At 44.3% G+C, this 26,931-nt stretch overlaps 1 protein-coding gene across 1 annotated transcript in view; it reads right to left on the bottom strand.

The window, feature by feature from the left end:
- The window catches only part of LOC137562178 (osteocalcin 2-like), an 86,199-nt gene extending 60,041 nt beyond the window's left edge, over positions 1–26,158 (bottom strand). Inside the window, exons 1-2 of the mRNA XM_068273511.1 lie at positions 26,152–26,158; positions 17,586–17,639 (exon numbers count right to left, since the gene is read on the bottom strand). Of these exons, the coding sequence (XP_068129612.1) occupies positions 17,586–17,639; positions 26,152–26,158 (61 nt within the window). The remainder of the gene's footprint in view (positions 1–17,585; positions 17,640–26,151) is intronic.
- Positions 26,159–26,931: the final 773 nt, after the last annotated feature.

Below are 26,931 nucleotides of genomic sequence, written 5' to 3'. Positions count from 1 at the left end.
GTTTTCAAAAAGACCTTATAGTTTTTGAGAAAATCGATGTTAAAGTCGGGCGGAATTTCCGCGATTTCCGGCGGAAATTCCGCATTGGAATGCGGAAATTGGTAGCGGGATCGGTATTTGGCAATGGCGGAATGCGGAGATTGGCATTTCCGACCATCCCTACACCTTAATCTCTTGTTATCTGGCTTGCAGTCACTGCCATGTATCCCCTTTTCTTATTTCTCTCTGCTTCAAACACAATTGGGGAATGCTAGCTGAGTGAGTTGTGTGCCCCCTCCTACACTGCGCCCTGAGGCTAGAGCCTCTCTTGCCTCTGTCTCGGCCCGCCCCTGCTTATCTTACAGCCCTACCTAATGTATCCATTTCCTCTCCCCTTAGACTGTAAGCCTTTGACAGTGTCCTTCCTTCCCTAGTGTATTCTACATTATTGTGTGCTCCTCTACTATGACAGCCTCGTACTTGCATTACTGGGCCAACCCAACCGGCCCAAAATCACATGATCATGTATCTTGTACCCTGTTTGCCTTGTATAGCTTTGTCCTATGTCGTATAACCTTCTTACGCCTGTCATGCTTTGTGTCATTTATGTATTTATTGTCCAGTGCTGCGTAATATGTTAGCTCTTTATAAATAAAATAAATACTACTAATAATGCTATTTTTGCATATAAACTCAGATGTTCCCAACTTGCATTATACAGTAAGTTAGATCTTTCATTACATTAATCTATCCAAGTAGATATATTGGCTATAGAGAGTAGACCACTACAAGTATGGTTTCCCATACACTCCACTCTGCAGCATAGCAATACCAGGACCTTTTGGAACATTATTTTGTAAAGCAGGCTGCTTAAAAATTAGACATAGTGGGTGAGGATCTCAAAACGCAAAGTCCAGGCTCCTCTCCCAGAAAGGAACACTTAAACATGATTAGGTAAATTGCTAAAGTGCTAATGGGGTGGTGGCCAAATATGAAACTGCACAAATGATTAACCCTTTGCACACTCGGAGACTCACTACATATCAGCCGCTCAGACGTAGTCAATGTAGGATGCAGCTATTGTCTCTACAGCTAAATAAAAGACAGCGGTATTAATTTATGGAATTACAAAAACATGCCTAATTCTTTGTTGTCACATACAACTTGAAGAGCCTCCTCTAGATTTTGTATGTGTCCTATCACTAGCCCTGTAACCACGATCTGAGAGTTGCCAGAAAAATAGTATGCGAGTAGGATGAGACAAAAACTCTGCTCAGATGACCCAAGAGCAGTCTGGAAGGGGCTCAAGGCTGCCTCCAACTACAAGCCTCCCCCAGCATACAACACTGAGCATAGAATGAGCCAAGGGACTCAGCAACTTCTATTGTAGATTTGAAGGCCTGGAGGCCTCTGCTGAGAACTCAACACCATCTGCTCCCACCCCCGTCTGCCTCCCTTGGTAAGGACTCAGGTCCTAGTCCACCCCTTCTGGATGTGAGTGAGGCTGAAATGCCATCACTAAACCCCAGATAAGCCCCAAGCCCTGATGGCGTGTTGCCGGCCGGTCTGAAAACCTGCTCATGACAGCTGACCCCTGTCCTCACATCCATGTATCCATCCCAAGTCCCTAAGAGAAGGTAGGGTCTCCTTATGTTTTTAAGAAGTCTATCATCCCTGTCTCCAAGAGGCAAAAAGTCACTGATCTTAAAGGGAACCTGAAGCAAGTCAAATTATTTAAAATAAACACATGACATAGCTGCAAATTAATATTACATACTAACCTGCATTTTATTGCTTAGCTGCTGAATGCTCGTATATATTAAAATCTATGTAGTGATCACTTCTCAGCTCTTTTTGCTTCTCAGCTCAGTACAGCTCTGTTTGCTAATGTTTACTAAATGTATCTGAGAAAGGAATCTAAACAAAAGATTATGGTATCACCTCTTCTGATGCAGCCAGAAGCTTTCCACTGAAGCAAAGAACTTTCCACTGAAGAACAAAGTACTGTGTTTAACTGTTTGAATGCTGTTCTGCTAGAATTTTTTGTAGTAGTACATTTTATGCTGCAAATAATCTTTTTAGAACAAAGAGGAAATGGTGAGATATATTTCCTCTGGAAAAGTGCAGTCAAACTTAAAATGGGGGGGGGGGGGGGCTTCCATTTTATTATAATCCCTTTATCTGGGGAACTCACTGTCACATTTTCATATGGAAGCCTAAATTTAGGTTTGGGACTTAGCAGTGAGCCGTCAGCCAAAGAGTGACTGAATGACTGATATCAAGGAGAGTAATGTACAGGCTGTGCTATCATGCTGCTGCACTGCTTGTTGTAATTTCCTGGCTGAAGTGGTAACCTTTATGTGCAAGCCCTGTGCTTATCATTCTTTCCACACAAGAATAGAGAGTGGAGCACTCCCAACTCCCTTCTGTGGGTGGAAGAGATGCTGCAACTGCACTGGCTGAATAAGTAATGGAATTTTGGGCAATATGACTGTTACAACAAAGGACATACTTAGAACTCATTTATTTTGTACTGTATATACACCAGGTTTGGAGACCGTGGGTCTAAATATATGCGGTAATTTTTACAATCAAGCGAATGTCTCAAGGAAAACACTGGATCAATCGTGGCATGGTGCTATGGTCTTAATACGTTTTTCTTTTTGTATTTACATTTTTTTTTCTGTACAGTTAGGCTAAGATGGATAGACAGCATATATGAAGCTATGGACATGTCTAAGCCGTGATTGACAGACATATCTGCGGAGCAAAAGTGGCCATGAAGAGTCAGAGTCGACTAAACAAATAAGGAGGAGGAGTGGTAGCTGCAGGTAGAGATGAGCGTAATGACTTAATTACGATTTTGCGAAATTTCGCGTAATTAGTGTAATTACGATTATGGCCGTAAGTACATAATCGTAATGAAGAAGGATTTCGCGAAATTCCGCGTAAGCGTAATTTTCGCATTACAGTGGGTATCGCGAAATTACGTTTGCCTTGCATGCAACTGTTTGTAAGCGTAGTTACATAACGTAATTTTGCGATAGTTCATATTACTGTAAGCGTTAATTTTCACGTCGTTTTCGCGTTACGGAATGCTATTTCGCATATAAAATTCGCCATGTAGTGATATTTCGTATCAAAATTCGCCATACAGACGAAAATGCCTTTGGCGAAAATTCGAGAGCAACCCTGCTAACAAGTAATTACGAAATTTGCGAAATTACGAAGAAATGCGAAATTACGTTATGGTTTAACGCGAAATTACGTTATGGTTTAACGCGAAATTACGTTATGAACGAAATGCGAAATTACGCATTGAAAATTACGCTTACGGTATTTTCAATTACGATTTTAATGGCAATTACGCTACCATAATTTCGCATGCGTAATTATAGTAACGCGAAATTTCGAAAATTTCGGCTCAACACTAGCTGCAGGGTTTCTGATGAGATATTAAAGAGAATCTGTAAATAAACCTCCCTGGGGGGATACTTACCTCAGGAGGGGAAACTTCTGGCTCTGAGTGAGAGGATTAGCAGGATTGGGGAAGCCTCCTTAGGATCCAGAGGCTTCGCCCTCCCGAGGTAAGTATCCCGCGGGGAATAAACTCAAGGTGGCCACACTCGTTTCAATTTCCCTGTTCAATTTCACTGCAATTTCATGAAAACAATCAGTTGTACAGAAGATTCAAATTTTTTTTTTTTATTTGACTGAGAAATCTGGATTTCCCATCTTTCTTGATCTTTTCGAGATTTGGTGTGCTGAACAATTCAGACCAACTTCATAGGCAAACGCAGGGGGGGAATTACAGCTGCCCAGAATCCCCCCTCAGACCAGGGCAGTGCAGTGTCTGGGGACAGGCACAAGGTGAGACACCAGAATATCTGCAGGCATTCTGCAGCTTACAGCACTGCCCCCTTCCTTTCCCTGCTACAGTTGACTTTGTATGGAGCAGCAGTGTGTGTACAGAGCATGGAGCAGCTCTGGGGAACTTAGAGTCAGGTATGAGCACAGCCCTGTACCCTGCTGTGTGAATGCTTCACTTTCCCATTCATTACAGATGTCGGCTGTCCTCATTATTATCTGCACCCAAACTGCTCCTGATCGGTCCCATTGTTGATCGGGAACTGATGGAACATTTAGGAAATTATTGTCAGATCCTGTCAGTCGGACGGGAAATTGCATTATGTGTATCCAGCATGATGTCCTACCATATTATTATACTGTATTGTGCGTGGCTGAGGGAGACCTTTCAGGAATCCCCCACTTGAAAATCCTGGATTTGCCCCTGAACTTTACCAAGAATTGTATGGTATTTGATTTTCTCAAATTGTATTCAACCTGAATAAATTGTATGTAACTATTCAGTACATAGCAAAGTGTATTCATTGTTTGTATAAACAACAAAAAGGATAGAATTATGAAAGAGTGTATAGAAATATATATATATATAACAAATTATGGAAATAGTATGGTATGTAATGTGAAAGTAATAAACAAAACGATAAAGAAAGACACGGCACTCTGGAGCTGTATGCAGCAACAAGCTGTATTGGAGCAGGCGATAACACTACATGTTTCGGGCGGAGCCCTTCCTCAGGTGTACCGCCCACCATCAACACAGAGCAATATATACCCACCACCCAGGAAATGACCAAATATGCAAATTATTACAAAATTTAAAACCACAAATCAGGGAACTACACATACATGTCTACCCTGAGGACACTGAGGATACACATGAGTGCATAATTATACAAAATCATCACAAACATTTTTTAGAAGAAATTGCATGATATTACAAAAGATTAACTCCTGAAACAAGAACTTATCTAACAGACGCGTCAAGTCCGTTATTCTTCCGTGGAGTCCCCCCTGCAAGAAAATTCACAAAAAACAAGCAAGATTATTATTCTCATTTAGGCCCCTAGGAGAAATACAGTCAAATCTCCATATCCATTTGGCTTCGCGTTGCAAAAGCAGTCTATCCCTATCGCCTCCCCTCTTGAGTGGCGGGATAGAATCAATAATAAACCATCTCAATTGGGACACTGCATGTCCAGCCTGTACAAGATGCCTGGCTACAGGAGTATCATACTGAGCTTTCCCAGCAGCAAGATTGGTGATAGCCTGTTTGTGCTGTTGAATCCTGCATTTTGCCATGCGTCTGGTCTTACCGATGTAGACCAGACCGCATGTACATTTCAGGCCATACACCACAAAGGTCGTGTAACAAAAATAACGATTCGTGATAAACATTTTTTTACCTGTTCGGGGATGCGAAATATAATTACCCTTTATGATTGAGTTGCAACAATTGCACTCCAAACAAGGGAACGTACCGCGTCGCGCCGGAACTGCCACATCTCGTGTCACTCTCCTTATATCCGAGTTACACACAGAATCGCCAATCGATTTGCCCTTTTTATATGCAAACAAAGGTGGTTGCTCAAATAGCTTACCATACTCCTTATCAAACTGTAAAATCGACCAATGTTTACGTATAATACTCCTAATCTGGTCCGACTGCTGACAAAAAGTGGACACAAACGGAATACGATCATTAGATTGTCTGTTGCTTTTTGTACTCTGCTGCCTAATTAGTCTTTCCCTGTCTAGTTGTCGGACCTCAAAACTGTTTTTTTTTTTTTAAATAATCAACATCATAACCTCTTGCTTTAAATTTTTCAATTAAATTATCAGAGGCTTTATCATAATCACCTGGGGACGAACAGATCCGTTTAGCTCTTAAAAATTGACCTTTGGGGATCCCCCTCTTAACACACTTAGCATGGAAACTGTCCGTCCTCAGGAGATCATTACGTTCAGTAGGTTTCGAAAACAGTTTTGTCATCAAAAATCGTCCCTCATGCAGGATAGAAACATCCAAATAGTTAACAGCAACATTTGAAATCTCAGCAGTAAATTTGATTGTCGAATGAGAAGCATTGGCCGCATCCACCATAGACCCGAATCTATCAGGTGAACCCTGCCATAAAATTAAAATGTCGTCAACAAAACGGTAATACGCGAGAATATCTCGAGCATATTCCGCATTGTTCACAAAAAACTGCTCATCAAGGCTGGCCATAAACAAATTGGCCACTGAGGGTCCTACCGGGGATCCCATACTCGTGCCTTGTAGTTGAAAGAAAAACTCCTCATCAAATCTAAAGTAGTTGCAGCCAAGTACCAACTCAAGACAATCCAACAAATAATACACCATACGGTTAGAGATATTAGTCTCAAGAAGCCTATATTCAAGACATTGCATGCACTCCTGGTGGGGAATAGAGGTAAATAAATTCTGAACGTCAAGCGTACACAGGTACAAATTGTCAGGTACTGGACCCAAATCTGACAGACGAATCAACAAATCAGTAGTGTCTTTTAAACATGCAGCCTCTCCTTGAACCAATGGCTGCAGAAAGGTATCCACATACTTAGCTATCGGGTGCAGAACCGACCCTATACCCGACATGATTGGTCGACCAGGGGGATTCAATAAATTTTTATGCACCTTAGGCAAAAGGTACAGGATGGGTGTCTGAGGGTGTTCCGTAGTCAAAAAATCCGCCAGCTTGCTGTCAAACAGACCGTCCTCAACACCCTGTCGTATCAAAATATCCACCTTCGCTTTAATCTCCCATGTTGGATCTTAATTAATTGGGCGGTAGTGACCAGGTACAGAAAGTTGACGCATTACCTCAGCGATATACTTGGCTTTATCCTGGATCACCACAGCCCCCCCTTTATCAGCTTTGGATATAAAGATGCTCGTATTCGCTTGGAGCGATTTCAGAGCGCTTTTCTCCTGCCAAGAAACATTCTTAAACCTAGATTCCTGGGACCACACTTTGCTCACTTCATGCAGCACAATGTTCTCAAACATATTCAAAGAGTCATTCTGTAGATCAGGGATCCAAGTACTCTTCTTAAACAGAAGTCCCCTCTCAACCCTTGGAGAATCTTTAAACCACATCTTCAGTTTCAAAGATCTTACAAATCTATAAAATTCAGTCTCCCAATCAAATTGGTCCACCGAGTAAATAGGTACAAAACCCAGGCCTTTCTCTAGGACCTTACGCTCAGCATCTGATACAGAGTAGGAGGAAATATTAATAATGCTGTCTCTTACCTCCCCGTTTGTGTCCTCGATGGGTAATTGTCCCGTTCGATCGGTGCTCTGGGGTTCCGCCGTACTACTGGCTGACTGCCTGCGGCGCTTCCCCCTCCTTTGCCGCCTGTATCTAATTCGTTGCCGGCCTGTTGAAAAACCGGCTGATGCCTTAGATCCTGCGGGGGGCGTGTGCCAGCTCCTTCCCCCATCGACTCCTCCAATGCAGCTGCCGAACTCTCTCCAGTCGGCGGGTGAGGACCACCCTGGGGCCTCGGTGGACGTGGTCTCCTGCGCGGACGGCGTGGAGCCGGTCTCTGAGGGCCTGGTCGCTGGGGACCGTGCAGTACTTCCGGGTGAGAGTGATTTCCGGAACCAGGCGGATGACGCCGTTCCTACCGGCGCTCTAGGTGCCATGAGTAAACGCGTCCTAAACGATAATCTTCAGCGTCCCTGCGGACTTTAGACTGCTTCAGGACAATGATCTCCCGTCGGATCTCCTGCAAACTATTGTTGTGGGCAGCATTCAGGTTAGTGTAATCCAGGGGCGGCAAGGCAGAAAGTAATAAACATGGAAATGTGATTGTTAGGTAGAATAATAATAATAAGAAGAAGAAAAAACTGTATTCATCTTGATGTATTTATTTTAATTACAGAAATCAATGAGTGGTTGCAGGAAAAAAAAGTGGGTTAAAGGTGAACTGTAGTGAGAGGTATATGGAGGCTGCCATGTTTATTTCCTTTTAATCAATACCAGTTGCCTGGCTTTCCTGTTGATCCTCTGTCTCTAATACTATTAGCCATAGCCCCTGAACAAGCATGCAGCAGATCAGGTGTTTCAGACTTTAAAGTCAGATCTGACAAGACTAGCTGCATGCTTGTTTCTGGTGTTATTCAGATACTACTGCAGAGAAATAGACCAGCAGGGCTGCCAGGCAACTGGTATTGATTAAAAGGAAATAAATATGGCAGCCTCCGAATACCTAATAAAGAGAGAATGATGATGATATAGATCAGTGGTTCCCAACCTTTTCCGGCCCGGGGACCACTTTGACCAAATTTTTCTCCGGGGAACTGCGGGGGGTGGGGGGGGGGGGGGGGTGGGAGGAGGGTGGCCCCCGGGTGTTTGCGCGACCTAGTGGTCAGTGCCGTGCGCAGCAGGCTATGGGGGGGGGGGGGGTCTGGGGTGCGGCTGCATAGCTGGCATAGATGCCCCAGTGTAGGGAGTTTAGTTGCCTCAGTATAGCTAGTATAGTGCCCCACTATAGCCAGTATAGTGCCCCAGTATAGCCAGAATAGTGCCCCAGTATAGCTAGTATAGTGCCCCAGAATAGTGCCCCAGTATAGCCAGTATAGTGCCCCAGTATAGCGCCCCAGTATAGCTAGTATAGTGCCCCAGGATAGCCAGAATAGTGCCCCAGTATAGCCAGAATAGTGCCCCAGTATAGCGAGAATAGTGCCCCAGTATAGCCAGTATAGTGCCCCAGGATAGCGCCCCAGTATACTGCCCCAGGATAGCTTGTATAGTGCCCCAGGATAGCCAGTATAGTGCCCCGGTATAGCCATTATGGGTAGGTGGTGCCCCCCGCTGTTATTACCTTAACAGCTGCCGCTCTCCCCTCTCTGGCACGTGTGTTTATTCAAGCAGCGTATCTCCCGGCTGCTCTGTGTGATCCGACAGGAAGCATGGCAGCCAGGGGCGTAGGAATAGACCCTGCAGCCCCTGCAGTTGCAGGGGGGCCCCTAGCAAGTCAGGGGCCCGGAGGAGGAAAGGCTGTCACCACGGCGTACCTACCGGGGATGCGACTCTCTCAGCCGCAGGGGGGCCGGCCGCCCGGGGCTGCTCTGGGGCCCGCTCACTGTGCGTGGGGGGAGCGCTGCTCTGGACCCCCCAGCAAGGTGCTCAACTGGCCGCAGCGTCTGCCAGTTCATTCCCCGCAGCCCCGCTCCACCAGCAGCCTGCATAGTCTCCGGCAGGCAGAGCAGGGCTACGGCAAGATGGCCGCCGAAGAAGCCCTACACTGGAGACTATTTGTGTCTCTAGTACAGGGTTTCGGCAGCCATCTTGCCGTAGCCCTGCACTCTGCCTGTCAGCGCGGGAGATGTGCTGCAGGAGGACTCGGGGAGCTGCGTGCCAGATGCCGGGAGAGGAGAAGACTTCTGTCAGGTAAGTGAATTGTTTTTTTTTCACAGGTGCATTTTTTTTTCTAGTGTCTCCTGCCCACATTGTGATTTTTAGGTGTCTGCTGCCCACATTGTGATTTTCAGGTGTCTGCTGCCCACATTACGATTTTCTGGTGACTGCTGCCCACATTACGATTTTCAGGTCACTGCTGCCCACATTGCGATTTTCAGGTGTCTGCTGCCCACATTACGATTTTCAGGTGTCTGCTGCCCACATTACGATTTTCAGGTGTCTGCTGCCCACATTGCGATTTTCAGGTGTCTGCTGCCCACATTGTGATTTTCTGGTCACTGCTGCCCACATTGCGATTTTCTGGTGTCTGCTGCCCACATTACGATTTTCAGGTGTCTGCTGCCCACATTGTGATTTTCAGGTGTCTGCTGCCCACATTGCGATTTTCTGGTGTCTGCTGCCCACATTACGATTTTCAGGTGTCTGCTGCCCACATTGTGATTTTCAGGTGTCTGCAGCCCACATTACGATTTTCTGGTCACTACTGCCCACATTGTGATTTTCTGGTCACTGCTGCCCACATTGCGATTTTCAGGTGTCTGCTGCCCTCATTACGATTTTCAGGTGTCTGCTGCCCACATTACGATTTTCAGGTGTCTGCTGCCCACATTACGATTTTCAGGTGTCTGCTGCCCACATTGCGATTTTCAGGTGTCTGCTGCCCACATTGCGATTTTCTGGTGTCTGCTGCCCACATTACGATTTTCTGGTGTATGCTGCCCACATTAGGATTTTCTGGTGACTGCTGCCCACATTGCGATTTTTCTGGTGACTGCTGCCCACATTGCGATTTTTCTGGTGACTGCTGCCCACATAAGGATTTTCTGGTGACTGCTGCCCACATTAGGATTTTCTGGTGTCTGCTGCCCACATTACGACATTCTGGTGACTGACTGCTGCCCACATTAGGATTTTCTAGTGTCTGCTGCCCACATTACAATTTTCTGGTGACTGCTGCCCACATTACGATATTCTGGTGACTGCTGCCCACATTAGGATTTTCTGGTGACTGATGCCCACATTGCAATTTTCTGGTGACTGCTGCCCACATGGCGATTTTCTGGTGACTGCTGCCCACATTGCGATTTTCTGGTGAACTCTGCCCACATTACGATTTTCTGGCCCACATTACGATTTTCTGGTGAACACTGCCCACGTTACGATTGTCTGGTGAATGCTGTCCACGTTACGATTTTCTGGTGAACGCTGCCCACATTACGATTTTCTGGCCCACATTACGATTTTCTGGCGAACACTGCCCAAGTTACGATTGTCTGGTGAATGCTGTCCATGTTACAATTTTCTGGTGAACTCTGCCCACATTACGATTTTCTGTCCCACATTACGATATTCTGGTGAACGCTGCCCACATTACGATTGTCTGGTGAATGCTGCCCACGTTACAATTTTCTGGTGACTGCTGCTCACGTTACTATTTTCTGGTGACTGGTGCCCACATTAGGATTTTCTGGTGAACTCTGCCCACATTATGATTTTCTAAAGGCCCACATTACGATTTTCTGGTGAACTCTGCCAACATTACGATTTTCTGGCCCACATTACGATTGTCTGGTAAAATGCTGCCCACTTTACAATTAATTTACAGTGAAACGCTGCCCCATTATGATTATTTGGCACCTATGGGGGGGGGCCCCATCCAAATATTCGCAGGGGGGCCCAGTGATTTCTAGTTACGCCCCTGATGGCAGCGGCTTCCTGTAGCGGCGATATGTATCACCGTTACTATAGTAACCGAGCCCTGCTTCCTGCGCATCACACACAGAGCAGCTGGGAGATACACTGCTTGAATAAATACATGCGCTGGAGAGGGGAGAGCGGCCGCTGCTAAGGTAATAACAGCGGCGGCCGCGGGGATGGGCGGGAGGGGAAGAAGAGGACGGCACACCAGGCAACGTCCCGCGGCACACTAGTGTGCCGCGGAACACTGGTTGAAAAACGCTGATATAGATAGATAGATAGATAGATAGATAGATAGATAGATCGATTGATCGATCAAAAAAAGGATTCATAATAAACATCAAAAAGATCATAAGTTGATTATTGAGTAAAAATGTTTTTCAATCCAACCAACTTTTTCGCCATATACGTTCGTGTGTGGTACCTCAAACAGCTTCCTTGCAACTTTCAATCAACTAAAACTTGGATCAGTTTCGTCACTTGAACCCAGAGCTTCCTCTCTGCTCTAAAAGATAAGCAACAGCATAATAGCCTTTAAAAAAATCATCTAATTGTTGCAGCCCACTGAACTCCTGCAAAAAAATCTGCTCTGTGTGTACTTCCTACTTTCATGGAAGAAGACAAAAGGCGGAATTACAATGGGGAGGGGGAGGACGAAAGTAGATTTTCTTAAACCTCTGTACCCATTGTACAACCTAACTGCATTGCAGCCAAATGTGCCCAATTTCGAATACTATGTTAGATAAGTAGTCCTATCTTATATCTGTAATGGTGCGTACACACATGTCACCCATCAGGGATCTGTCCTATCCCCAATAGCGACATCGCTGACTGGCTTGTACAGACGTATGTCAGCTATGTAGCTGATGATGGCTCTGTTGCTATGCGGAAGGGGGCCAAGGGATGACAGACAGTGGCGGCTCTAGCTTTACATTTTTTGGGGGACACAAAGGGGCTACAATGGCTGCCTGGTGATCAAAATCGATTTTTGTATGGCGAGCTTTAGATATGTTTTGCCTAACTCAAGTGATAAAATTAAGGTTATTTGGTTTGGCTATGATAGGAACTTAATGCAAATATCAAATCAAACAGAACTCAGAGGTTTTTGAGCAGAGCAGAATGTCCAAATGATGGTGCTATTATTGAAGAAAAGTTCCCTACAGATGTACTTTGCTAGTTTGCTTTCATGCTTTAATCCTTACTTACTACCAAGCTGCTCCTGTGTGGACATATCAGACAAATCATTCCAGCCCCCAGCCTGTGTCTCACGACTCTGCAAGCAAGTGGAGGAGGGAGAGGCAAGAAGGAGAGAAAACACTGTATATGTAATTCCTTATCTTATCTTCCTTATCCTCCTTATCTTAGTAACTAAGCATTGCTGGAGACTAGAGCTTGTATTTTACAGACAGTAAGCTTTGAATCAGGATTATTATCCTGTTTTTTACAGACCCTGTTTACTGTACGCTGCTGGAGCCTGGAAACAGTTAACTTTATGTAACGGAGCAGGTGGGGGGTACTCAGGCAGGGGGGGGCACTCAGGGGGGGCACAGTGATTTTTAGGGGGGCCAGTGCCCTAGCATGCCCCAGTGTAGCGCTGCCCATGATGACAGAGGGACATGTGCGTGATGTCACGTGATGGACGTTGTAGCGGCACAGACAATGCAATCGGCCGTTGTGGGGGGGGGGTGGGTGTTGATCCACCAAGCGAGCCGCTCGCGGATTGGGGGTTGGAGGCTCCTGTACATGGCTGACTATCGGTTGAGGCACTCGTTATCGGCTGCCATAGTCAGGCGTGTATTCGGGCCTTTAGGTTCTGCCTCTCAGGTCTCTCTTTTTAATACTGAGCTTCGAAGGAACATGGTGTTTACAAAAATCTGATTATTTCCCATCTAGCCTTATACTGACACCATGCTCTTCTTATACAGTACACAGAAAATGTGCATCACATGATATTGAGCATATTTACTAATCTACTTACAAGCACTTCACAACCGCTTCCTCGCACCCGACCTGCCAAACCTCTTTATCAGGTACAAGGTGAGGATGTGAATGTTTGCAGCTGCTTTTTTCTAATATCATTTAATGCTAACTGAACAATAACACTGTGTCTGCTCTTTGCCTTGATCTGCTGCTGGCGTCCCTGGAACATTGCAGGAGATCTCATAACTCGGCTGGGCGTTTAGCAGCTGATCACAGACTCTCTGGCTTCTCTTCTCTACACTGATTTCATATCTGCTTGAATAACGGGGAGAGAAAACTGATCGCCCAATATAGTGTAGTAAGTATGTATTATTGTATGGATAAAAGGCAACCAGAGATGTTTGAATAAGCAGCTTTCATACTTACCTGGGGCTACCTCCAGCCCTATGCCAACCGTGGGCTCCATCACCGTCCTCCTGGGCCCCTCCATGTCTCTGCTATTTCCCCCAATCATGGTCAGTTGTGGTTCACCGTCACCAGGAGGGTTCTGCGCCTGCTGAGCTAGCACTGTGCAGGCAGAGAACGGCCCTGTCCACGGGAGTGCAGCAGGGGTGCATGGTCGGGCTGCACATGCGCGGTGGACCACGACCGCGACTGATAAATATGCCGGGGGATACAGCGGAGGAATGGAGGAGCCCAGGAGGATGGCACTAGAGCCCACTGCTGGCATGGGGCTGGAGGAAGCCCCAGGTAAGTATAAATGCTGCTTATTTCAACATCACTAGTACACTTTAACCACTTAAGGACCGCAGTGTTAAACCCCCTAGTGACCATGCTATTTTTTACAAAATAGGCCACTGCAGCTTCAAGGGCTTGCTGCATGGCCATACAACTCAGCACTCAAGTGATTCCCCCCTTCCCTTTTCTGCCCACCAACAGAGCTATCTGTTGGTGGGCTGTGATCGCTCCCCAGATGTTTTTTTTTTTAATAAATATTTCTATGGGTTTTTTTTTACAATAAAAACACTATTTTTTTGTTTATGTTTTATTTCCTCACCCTCCCTCCCTCCGCCTGCCAATCACAGTGATCGGCTCTCATAGACATCAGCCTATGAGACCCGAACACTCTCTGTGCCTCTAGAGGGGACAGCCACACGGCTGTCCCCAGTACAGCACTGCCGTAGATCGCAGCACTGTACTGGTGTAAATAGACGGCGGTTTCAACGTCTAACAGTCCCCAGCGGTGATCGCATCGCATCAGTGCGCACGATACACAGCAAAACATGCCCCTAGGACTGTGCGCAGATTTGAGTAAGGTGGTCCTGGGGCTGCCGCTCCACTCACGCCCATTGGCGTGAGGCGGACGTAGATTAGTTAAAGAATGTGAGGAAAAAAGACACTTGCAAAGGTGGGGTACGACAAAGTTTACAAAGGTAACCACTTTATAGGCAGGTAGGGAGAACAAACCTGACCCCACTCGGGTTTAAGAAGTCACTCTCTGCAGGATCAGGCAAAAGGGGACAACACCACTCAATTTTTGGTTGAACAGCGAGGAGAACGCCAGCGCATACCACTAAGGCTGCATCTCAAATGACCACCAGCTCATGTGTGCAGCACCTAAATAGAGTTTCTGCACACTTCGCATTCAATTCAGATGCAAATCATATGCAAATCTGCTACTACTTATCCTCCTAGTTTAATAAATGTTAGCACTTGTCTTGCTGCATGATGCAGGGCATGCATTTTTCAGTCTGGCAGAGGCGGTGTATGCCTGTGCGATTAACTATTCAATTGCAACATGCGCGGCCTTTCCCCCCACCTTTCCTTAACTTTGTAACTATGTAACTGCCAGGTTAGCTGCTCCCAGCCCCTCCTCCTGAGTTTCCTGTTTGCATGATAAGTAGTAGCAGATTTGCATATGATTTGCATCGAATTGAATGCGAAGTGTGCAGAAAATCTATTTAGGTGCTGCACACTGAGTTGGTGGTCATTTCAGATGCAGCCTTAGTGGTATGCACTGGCGTTCTCCTCGCTGTTCAACCAAATGTAAGTTACACATTTTTTTTGCTTAGCTGCTCCCAAGGTTTTAAATTTACGTTAGGTCACTTGCCCGGAGGTTTGCCTCACCGTGGCGCAAGTGTCTAGTATAATATACTTTTCATGCAAACCATATTGGGAGCTAAAGTTCCTCCTAATAAATGTTAGCACTTGTCTTGGATGCAGGGCATGTATTTTTCAGTCTGGCAGAGGCGGTGTATGCCTGTGCGATTAACAATTCAATTGCAACATGTGTTTAGGGATGCGCAGCCTTTCCTCCCACCTTTCCTTAACCACTCAATTTTTGCTTTTTACTATTTGCTGTTTTGCACACTTTTTCGGGACCCTACTCCAAGTCCTTTTTTTCACTGCAGTGAGTGGACGTGGTATGGTTGTGGTCCAAAAAGATGAGAAGAGATGGGCACAGCTGCATAAAAATCCTTTATTGTGGCTGAGTAGACACAGTGGTTACAGCAGTGGGGGGAAAAAGAGATGTCTGACAGCTGTTTCGCAGAGATTAACTCTGCTTCTTCAGAGACCTCTGAAGAAGCACAGCTGTCAGACATCTCTTTTTTTCCCCCACTGCTGTAGCCACTGTGTCTACTCAGCCACAATAAAGGGTTTTTATGCAGCTGTGCCCGTCTCTTCTCATCTTTTTGGATTGCAGACGTGAATGTGTACTGGAGCACGCTGAAGGCAAGCCCAGGTGTAGTTTAAAGAGAAACTCCGACCAAGAATTTAACTTTATCCCAATCAGTAGCTGATACCCCCTTTTACATGACAAATCTATTGCATTTCACAAACAGACCATCAGGGGGCGCTGTATGACTGATATTGTGGTGAAACCCCTCCCACAAGAAGCTCTGAGTACCGCGGTACTCTGGGCAAACTGCCACAATATAACAATGTTCACAGACAGGAAATGGCTGTTTACAGCTGTCTGTAACAGCCAGAGTAGCTAGAAACAGCTACATAACCTGCCCACAGTAACAATGTCACCATGTAATACATGTCAGAATGTGAATCTGGGAGAGGAAAGATTTTACAATGAGCAAACACTGACTAAATCATTTATACATAATTATTGTAGAAATGAAGCACTTTTTTTTATTACATTATTTTCACTGGAGTTCCTCTTTAAATCCTTCCCTGCTGCATTTGGTTCCAGTGATTTGGATCTCTCCTTTGAATTGAGTGGTATGGTTCTGGTCGGACTGAGTGACTGTTGGTACGTACCTATACAAAATATTGTCTATTGATTAATGTATTCTCGTTATAACTTGCTTTATTTCATTTTAATTAATTGTTACATAATGGTGTTTTAAAAGCGCTTAACTTTCTTTGATTATAACAATATGCTGTTTTGAGAAATTGATTAACTGTGTCTTATACCTAGAGGTAAGTCCACAACCATCTCCATTCTTAACCAGATTTTAGTGTATCTCTGTTGGTGTCTCTGTTTGCCAACATTTCTGCATGATTTCTTATCTGATTATCCCAAGGAAGCTAGAAATTTGCCTAGTGTGCAAAATAAAACTATTTTTTGGGGATTGTGAGATATGCCGCCATACAGTGGAAGGTAAGTATTGGTTGCTTTTCCATTTTTTTAAGCAGCTTTTATATATTTTATATTTCCAGTTGGGCTCCTTGTACTAGCTGAATACAGTAGAGTCTCAGTTATCCAGGACACAACTAACCAGCAGTCTCAACCAACCAATCAACCAACCAACCAGCACAAATCGCTGGCAGTGGTGAAGGCCAACTTCTTAAGGTGCTTACACGCATCCAACTTTTTCAGACAATGCGTCGTCCGACTTGTCGTTTGAACAACTTTTAGTGCAAACAACAAGTCGTTCAGATGTCATGTACACACTAACCAACAAAGTGGCTGATATGCTAATTTACCTCATTTACATATCGTTTAACCAACTTGATAATGGCCAGTGGACTGGAAAAAACAATGGACTAGATTAAATTACTGATCAAATGACTTGTTTGTTTGAACATCTATTAGTTGGACAAACGACTAGAAGTCGTTTGTACACCTTACAGACCTGACAGCTGTTTGAATGACAGTTGGTCCAACTGATGCACTTAGCGGATCGGGCAAACTGGCTGTTATCAGTCGCTCGACAGCGTGTGCACACGTCCTACTTGTCATTCAAACGACAAGTTGTTTGAAAAAGTATGACGTGTGTATACGTACCTTTAGGCTGTTTGGGGGGCTCTGTTGTGCTTAGACTGCATTACATGGCTCCCCCAAGGATAATATACTTCCAGTTACTGTATTTTAACACTTAATACAGAGTTTATGGTACTGTATGTATATAAAGTGGGGCTATAGTACTGTATTAGTTAAGCCAATTTTTAACATTGAGTCTCAAGCAACCAGAAAGCACAGTTATCCAGCATCAGCTAATCCCCATCAGTGCCGGTTAACTGAGACTCTACTGTATTAGAACATACCTCTTACAAGTTGAGTTTCTGTGTTCTACATAATTACTGTTTTCTTTGGTGTGGTACCTTCATGATATGAGAGAGATAAGGGGACTGGTCTAAACTCTCTGCTGCCTGGGCTAGGGTTGTCAGTGCAACAACCACTCTACAGTATTTGTTACACTACTTCTATAGTACCTGAGCATTCAGAACTATTGGCTCGCCTCTCAGCTGTCCTTTCTGTTTCTTTGGCTTTTATTCATAATTCTAGGGCTCAGTCACTAGGCTACTGGACAGGTTGCACCTCTTCATCAACAGTTAAAGTGTACCTGTGACAAAAACAGGTACAGGTAAAGGTCTCAGGTACCATACTTACCTTGTGCTTCCTTAAGCCCCCTTGAGGCAGCTTGGTCCCTGGCCATGGGCAGCTCCTGTCCCCCACTGGATGGCCCGGTAGCTTGGCTGAGTCTCGATTCATTGCGCATGCGCAGCCAAGCTGTGTGTGCAACCCTGTTGCTCTCCCATAGCCGGAAGCTTTCTACACGGCTCGGTCAGGCTACCAGCCCATCCAGCAGCTGACAGGAGGTGATCAGAGAGACAGCAAGGGACCAAGTGGCCTTATTGTTAGACTAGCGGTAAGTCTTCCCCCCAAGGGCCCGTAAATGACGTGCGGAAGTCTAGTAGGGAATTATTTGTGCACATACAGTATTATTTATACTGAAGCTAACACCCTCCTTTGCTGTACCTGGTTTGAATGCATGTTAAGCAATTTTGTCCATATTGTGAAGCTCTGCACATCTTTGCAAATAGCTAATTTGGGTACAGTCTCTGTCTGAAAGCGCTGCCAACCTCTCCTGCTGTACAAAATTAATGTAAGTATATTATATGGCTAGCTGCATTCATTTGCTTCAACCTGCATTAAAATTTTTAGATTAGGAATTAGCACATAATTTGCATTTAATTTAAGGCATGTATTTAGCCCCTGTGGGGCTCTGCATGCCTCTGTTGGCTTACATTTCAGTTTGCAGCCTGGAGCACTGTCACTTGTTTGTCATCTGTTTGAAGAAATGTGTATAGCAATTATGATTAGCAACACTAGGTTAAAAATTATGTTTTTATTGTTAGACTAGCGGTAAGTCTTCCCCCGAGCCCGTCAATGCCGTGGGGAAGTCTAGTAGGGAATAATTTGTGCACATATTATTTATACTGAAGCTAATGCCCTCTTTTGCTGTATTTGTTTTAAAAGCATGTTGTGTAATTTTGTACATATTGTGGAGCTCTGCACATCTTTGCAAATAGATAATTCAGGTACAGCCTCTGTCTAAAACGTTGCCAATCTCTCCTGCTGTACAATGAAATACAAGTCTCATCCAAGCTTCTGGCAATTGACAGGTAGAGTACTTAAAAATGGGGAGTAGGTGTAACGATTGGTGTCAGCACCGAGACGGCTGCGGAGTGCGTCCATTTGGGTTTGGTCTGCCGTTCTGTAACGATTGGTGTCAGCACGCAGAGAGAATCTGATTATTGGTGATCTGCAGTATCACCAAGAATGTAGATATATACCCGATTATTGATGATCTGCAGAATCACCGATAATACAGATATATTGCTAACCTCTGGACACCTATAGGTATGTGAGTGTTTGGAGTAACAGTAATACTTTGAGTGATGCACCTGAGCAGGCGATATAACAGTAAAGAGACACTGCTCTGGGAGCACAGGAACCTTCCAGCAGCCTGAGGCTCTCCAAGGGGAGGAGTCAGGCTGGAGACAGGAAGGGCCAGAGAGTGAGTGACACCTAAAGGTGGATGTCACTATCTGATCTGGAGACTATCTCTTAAGGGGAGAGATAGCTCTCGAGGTCGGGCACTCCGGGTCGGCAACACACTGACAGATAAAGTACAAAGACAGAAGGCTGATTCGGTATCCAAGTCAAGCAGGGTCTGGCAACGGAATATCAGATATGCGAGGTACCGAATCAGAAGACAGAGAAGTAGTCAGAAAAGCTATAAGTCATAACATATATCAAACAATGCCTATTCTGGGTGCAAGGTCCTTGGTCTCAGCACCCCGGAACTAGTCTGAAGTATACACAGATAATAATACAGTTCCCTAGACTGGGTGCGAGGTCCGTAGTCTCAGCACCCTGGAACTAGTCTGAAAGTTAACACAGATGGTAGTACAGTTACCTAAGCTGGGTGTGAGGTCCTTGGTCGCTACACCCTGGAACTAGCTTGAAGTATAACACAGATGATAACACAGTTCCCTAAGCTGGGTGTGAGGTCCTTGGTCTCTACACCCTGGAACTAGCTTAAGCATAAACAGAATACAATTCAAATAATCTGCCTAAGTGTGAATTCCCAGGTCCACCTGGTTCAAACACACTGAAGGATCTGATTAGGTCTGAGTGCTTCCACGTAGTGATCGCAACGGCAGACAACTTGCAAGTGACCAGCAGGAACTATATATGGAGTAGTGCTCTCCAGCACCACCCCTAATTGCTCAACCAATAGTATCCTGCTCTGGAGTCAGCTGATCGGCGTGGTCAGCTGACTCTTCCTGCTTAGTATAAGAATTCTGCCTCTCAGCGCGCGCGCGTGTATTCCTAAGCCTATGTGCATTAACAGACTCAGCCAAACCAGACACACATTGGCGCATGCAAACCGCCGCGCTGGACGCAGAACCAGCCGCCTTACTGTTGTTGCATGCGGCGGCTTTTCCGCGTTCTGCCCTGCTACCAAACACACGCTTCCGCGTGCAAACCGCCGCACTGGACACGGAATCAGCTGCCTGCTCAGTAGCACATGCGGCGGCTTTTCCGCGATCTCTCACAGTAGGTAATTACTCCTTAAAAAAACAGAACAATTTTCACACATCACGCTCCTCCCATTCATTCACCAATTCATCACACCAAAATGATCTATATATTGTTTTTTTCGCCACAAATTAGACTTTCTTAAGGTGGTATTTTTTGTTAAGAATTCTTTTGCTTTTATATGCATTTTAAATGGAATAACAAGGGGGAAAAAATCACAAGAAGAAAAAAAAATCATTTTTTTCTCAGTTTTCAGCCATTATAGTTTTACAATAAATAAAACCCACACATTCTATTTGCCCATTTGTCCTGGTTATTACAACATTTAAATTATGTCCCTATTACAATGTTTTATGTTATGTTTAAAAACGTAAAAAGTAGATTTAATGTTTTGTCTCTGCTCAATGACACACTGTTTCTGTACGAATATTGATTTTTTTTTATCTATCCCCTGCCCTCAGAAGCTGTTCTCTGCCAGAAAAGTGTTTTATGGTTGTAATTCCTTCTCAGAGAGGGCTATGCTATAGTGCGACAGGGTTTCCCACTGGAGAGAAACTGTCTCTTGCACAGCTGCCTGTAAATTGTTTCAAGCAGAAAAAGAAGAAAAGGAATACAGCATATGTATTTGTATGTTTGGCACTGAACATACACATGTCTATCTCATCATGTCACATGTCACTAAAGGTTCCCTTTAAGGTGTGCACATGAAAAAGCTATTTCAGAACCAAGTATCTATCTATCTATCTATCTATCTATCTATCTATCTATCTATCTATCTATCTATCCATTGTATTCTTAAAGAGTAACTGTCGGACATAAAATACAAAGTCTATTCTTTATTTTTATCTGGTAAACAAGTAATACGGATGCTAACCAGGCAATCGAAAAGTTAAAATCTCAATTACTTTTCTTGTTGATAAATGATTATTCCCCAGTTTACCTGACTCTTATTTGGTACACACAACATTTGGTACACAAAAAGGAAGTTGCAGGACATGCTGGGTTGTCCTTTTTTGCTTCTCTATTTCCTCTCAGACTTAACTAATGCAGCCTGATTGGCTGAAGCCTCTTTCCCTCCTGTTTTCTCCTCCCACCGCTCTGTTCCTCTCTGATTGGCCAATATTTCTCATGCTGAGACAATGCACTTTCTATAGTGAAGGGCAGGCAAATCAGGTAGGGAGGAAATGACATCAGAATTGGCTTCAAAATAGCCACACTTAAAATGGGAAATGCTAAGAAGGATTTTCTTTTTTTTTGTAGAAAAATCACTAAAATTTAAACGTGGACAGTGCAATGCATATGTTATGTAAGTAGAGCAAGAATTTATCTACTTATATATGTGTTTTTTTCTGAGATAGTATGGCTGACAGGCAGCTCCTTTTTAAAATGGGGTTTACATATTTCCATGCAAAGAATTGCAGTCTGTTTGCTACACAGGGTGGAAAGAGAGGTGATGCACTCTGATATTGATTACAATCTCTTGGCACTTGAATTGGCCTTTCATTTCAAAGTATGCAAATTTATGTCATTGTTAAAAAAAAAATCATTCCTTCCACAAACCACATTGAAATAAATGTCACAAAGGCAGAACTATGGGAAGCCTAGCGAGCTGTGCCGTACCTCCACTCTGCAGAGTCCTGCTATGATGCCTCTACAGATGAGACGCCCCCTGCAGTGCATTGACAAGACTTGCAACCTGCGGCGAGGGAACAAAGCCCTTTTCTGTGACTGGCAAATGCGCTGCCTATGCCCAGGATCCTGCTCTGCGTGTCGGAAATTTCAAGTGATGAAATGTGAAAATTATTCACCTTAAAGATGGCTGTATAAATTAGACGAGGAGTTAAAGGTGTAAAATGTCAGGAAGGCTATTAATGTATGGATGGGCTCTAGACTGAAGGTATGTAGTGACAGATGGGAAAGCATCCTCCTAACACCTTATGTGTTATTCAGCGAGAGAATGAACAATGAGCCTGATTTACTGAGTTAAAACTTAGCTGATGCCATTTGTAGATAACTAGATTTCCTGCTTCACTCCAGTAACTGAGACTTGAAGCCTAAGCCAGGGCCGGTGTGTCCATAGAGGTAAGCTGGGCATTTGGCCACGGCCCAAAAATCCTCAAGGTTCCCCACGTCAGGAATTGTAGAGGTTACAGCACATTTACGGTAGGTACCAGGTTTAAGATACAATGGGGTTAAGAGGCGCCCAAGGATGTATAAAACTGAGTTAAAATCAGCTAAAATAGATAAAGAAGAGGTGGCTTACCTCAATAAAAACAATTTCATAGAACAATTACATTTATCAAGCACAGGCAACGCGTTTCATGGATCTGAGCCCACTTCCTCAGACCAATGACAGTGCCTAACATTACTGATGATGATCATTATTGATGATAATTGACTGTCATTGGTCTGAGGAAGAGGGTTCAGACCCTGAAACGCATTGTCTGTGCATAATACATTTCATTGTTGTATGAAATTGTCATTATTGAGGTAAGCTACCTCTAACTTATCTATTTTAGCTGATTTTCTACATCCCTGGGTGCCTCTTCCCCCCATTGTGCTTTCACATATACCCACCACCCTCCTGGTTGGAAGGGTACAATGTGGCCTCTCACAGTGGTTACCACAGTGGAGGTCACCATCTTGTTCCTCAAGACAGCGACCTCATCAAGTCCACACTGGACACCCGAATGGAGTCGGGTCATACATCACCACCTGTCTCAAAAGGTTGGATGCAACCTTATGCAACCCTCCTTTGTGAGCAAATTTTGCCTGTGATTTCTTAGTCACCTTTTTTGATATATTGCGCTATTTGGGCTCCAATTGTCACTGTGTTTTCTTTCTAAGATGTCAAGACACCCCATACATTTACAGCCACGTTAAAGAGACACTGAAGCGAAAAAAAAATATGATATAGTGAATTGGTTGTGTACTATGAATAATTACTAGAAGATTAGCAGCAAAGAAAATATTCTCATACTTTTATTTTCAGGTATATAGTGTTTTTTCTAACATTGCATCATTCTATAATATGTGCAGATTACACAACACTCAGCATTCAAAATGAGTCTTTCAGAGCAGTCTGTGAAGTAATGACCTCTCCTCTAGCAGAGGAAAAGTAAATAGTCCAGGAACAGTTGAGATAATAAAAGTCAGATAACAGCCCTCTCCAAGACTAACTTAGTCGGACAGCTTAATGGCTTGTTTGCATAGAGATAACAACTGGAGTTTCTCAACTCTTCCTGTACTGGTAACAATTACACTGATGTATCTGATCTTAATGTTTTATTTCTTAGCTGTGCTACACATACAAATCATAATATCATCATTTTTTTTTCGCTTCAGTGTCTCTTTAAAATGTAATTTTGTTTATTTTTGCCCAGATTTATTTTTTACCTAAACCCATCCCTGACCTAATGTGTTATCAGAATCAGTTTTACTCCACCTTGATTATATCCTCTTTTTGATTAATCATTCTTATCGCAAAAGACCAGTAAAAGTACCCATACATCACTCACTCGATCTTCCACTCCACTGAGTGATTAAGCAGTTGATTTTATTGGGCGATTAACTACAGTGCGGTTGTTTGAAAGTCAATCGACTAGTAGCCCACACGCTACAAGCGAGATTCTATGCCAGGCATGGGCAAACGTGGCCCTCCAGCTGTTACGGAGCTACAAGTTCCACAATGCATTTGCCTTTATGAGTCATGACTGTGGCTGTCAGACTCCTGCAATGCATTGTGGGATTTGTAGTTCCGTAACAGCTGGAGGGCCAAGTTTGCCCATGCCTGTTCTATGCAATTCTCCTTCACTAATTAAGCTAACGATGTTGTGCTTTTAAGGTACATCCGAGATGAACTTTTACTCATTGCATAATTTTGTTCCTTTCCTATTGTTTATAAGGCATTTATCAAACCAAATACTTTTTTGTTTTTGTTTTACTACTGTAATTCCCTATAAACTAAACAAGCCATGCCCACAGGTTTTCAGAGAGCCAAGGCACTTTCAGACAGTGGCTCATGGGAGCTCAGTCTGGGCAGGAGGATGGGGAGGTATTACTAGCCAGAGATTTCAGAGGCAGAGGGGAGGAGGGAGGAGGAGGGGGATTAGGTTTTTTTTGCTCAAGATACAGATAAGCCTGCCTCTGTGCAATGTTTACAAACAACATGGCTGCTGTCATTGTATCACAGGAATAAATAATCATATTCTATTAAAGCTGTTTGCAGCTAGATTTGCTGTGTAAAATATTTAAACTTTAGATAAGATATAAAGATACAGGAGGAATAAAATCCGCACACCCGCAGGTAGAGTCCAAGGGTTTTTATTTAATCCAATTCACAAAGGCAGTAAAATGGCTGACATGTTTCGGATCATATCCTTACTCATAGCCTAAACAAACTGACATCTAGGTGGTCCATATATACTCCCCCGGCTCCGCCCCTGGGTGTGTACACACATGGGACCAGGGGACCTTAAAGAAGCAGGACTGAAAACCTGCAGAAATGTATATATATGGAAAAGCCACTATCACAGTATTCCTATGTACACAGAATACAGTAATAAGAATACAAAATACAAAATACAAAAATACAAAAGTACAAAAAGTAAGAGGTTAAAACAATATCAGTATATAGCACTGCTAGGTGGGATATTAATTTTATATACTGATATCGTTTTAACCTCTTACTTTTTGTACTTTTGTATTTTTGTATTTTGTATTTTGTATTCTTATTATTGTATTCTGTGTACATAGGAATACTGTGATGGTGGCTTTTCCATATATATACATTTCTGCAGGTTTTCAGTCCTGCTTCTTTCCCTGGTCCCATGTGTGTACACACCCAGGGACGGAGCCGGGGGAGTATATATGGACCACCTAGATGTCAGTTTTTTTAGGCTATGAGTAAGGATATGATCCGAAACATGTCAGCCATTTACTGCCTTTGTGAATTGGATTAAATAAAAACCCTTGGACTCTACCTGCGGGTGTGCGGATTCTATTCCTCCTGTATCCTGATTTGCCGCACTGACTTCCAGCACCTTGCTCTGGGTAGTAGAGGTTGAGCGATCTTATCTACTACAAAAATAAGATATATAGACAAGTTACTTGTTGTAGTTCGTTTTTCATCTTGGATCCGCTTTAAGCTCTGAAACCAAAAATGTAATCTGTGTCGATAAAAAACCTGTGAACAGTAGCCGATTCCTTTACGAATGATCAATATTTTTCTTCCTGCCCGGCCAGGTAAATTGGTAGATTCAACCATATATTGGCCAATATCCATTGATCGAGCAGAATGGAACATAATGCCAGACGGGCAGTAGTTAGCACTCTCGCCATGCAGCACAGGGTCCCCGGTTAAAATCCCAGCTGGGGCACTATCTGCATGGAGTTTGTATGTTCTCCCCGTGTCTGCGTGTGTTTCCTCCTGGCACTCCAGTTTTCTCACACATCCCAAAATCATACAGGTAAGTTAATTGGCTTCCCACTAAATTGACCCTAGACTAGACTACATAGACATATATACAAAAACGTATCACTATAGTAGGGATTAAATTGTGACAGCTAAGTGACAAGACAATATATACTCTGAACAGCGCTGCTGAAGATGTTGGTGCTATATAAATACTATTATTCTAATACTAAAAATAATAAGAAAAATAATAAGAATAAAGGCTGAGTAGCCGAAAGCTTAAGGTAGCTATCCACCTGATGATTATGGTCAAATTTGACAAAGAGACAAATTTATCTCTAATTGAATCTGCAGGTTTCGTTGTTTTGTCGCTGGTTCCAAAATCGGCCGCCGTACCGATGCACACCCAATCAATCAACTTCCCAACATCTTGCAGCCTGCACGATCGACAATGTGACCAATTTTCGTCCTGAAAGTACCGCGGATGACGCGAACGAGGGAACGCGTCATCTACATGATGACACGTACCCTCGTACCCGTCATCGCGGTACTTCTGCGCTCTCTTGACGCGACTTCAAATGTAAACAGGAAGTGCGTCAAGAGAGGGCGGAAGTACCAGATGGTACTAGCGCCTAGAATCTCCGGCTGCCCGCTTCCTGCCCTCCTCCTCAGGTACTTTTGGGGGGCTTAAATTTAACATTATAGGGAACCGGCAAAAGGGAGAGCTTAGCGGGGAGGGGTGGGGGGCATTTCCGACCCCCCGTCCCCCCCCCGCTCGGGGCATGCTCTCCCTTTATGCTGGGACCCTATAGGGGGCTATGTTCGGCCGAACAACGAAGGCCTGTTCGGGTTCGGGCAGCGTGCCCGAACACCCTCCCGAACACCATGAGGTGTTCAGGGGGTGCCGAACCGCACCCGAACAGGCCAAAATCCGGGCGAACCCGAACAGTGGCGAACACTGTTCGCCCATCACTAGATACAATGTGTTGTTACATTGTAACTAGGTAAGTGACGTAGGCTTCCATCGGAAGCCTCCGATCACAGTGGCGGCGGGGAGATTCATGATTGGGCGGTGGAAACTGGCGAAAATCACAGCGGGAGGTAGCGCGGCGGCTCAATTTTCACGGTGGACGTATACGGATTGGCACAAAGGACTTTTGTCCCCTGCAGCCAATCTCTTCTGCTAGCGGCAACAGCGCGATCGCGGGCATTTGCCTGCAGGATCGCCCGCAGACCAACCAAACTGCAGGGACGTGACTAGCGTGCTCTAGCCGCTGCCGCTGCAGACGTGAGGCTCACATCCACATGGCCAAAAT

Source organism: Hyperolius riggenbachi, chromosome 3 (assembly GCF_040937935.1).
Source record: "Hyperolius riggenbachi isolate aHypRig1 chromosome 3, aHypRig1.pri, whole genome shotgun sequence".
Taxonomy (NCBI): Eukaryota; Metazoa; Chordata; class Amphibia; order Anura; family Hyperoliidae; genus Hyperolius; species Hyperolius riggenbachi.
The sequence above is the reverse complement of the archived record's forward strand: the minus strand, read 5'-3'. Positions and strand labels throughout refer to the sequence as shown.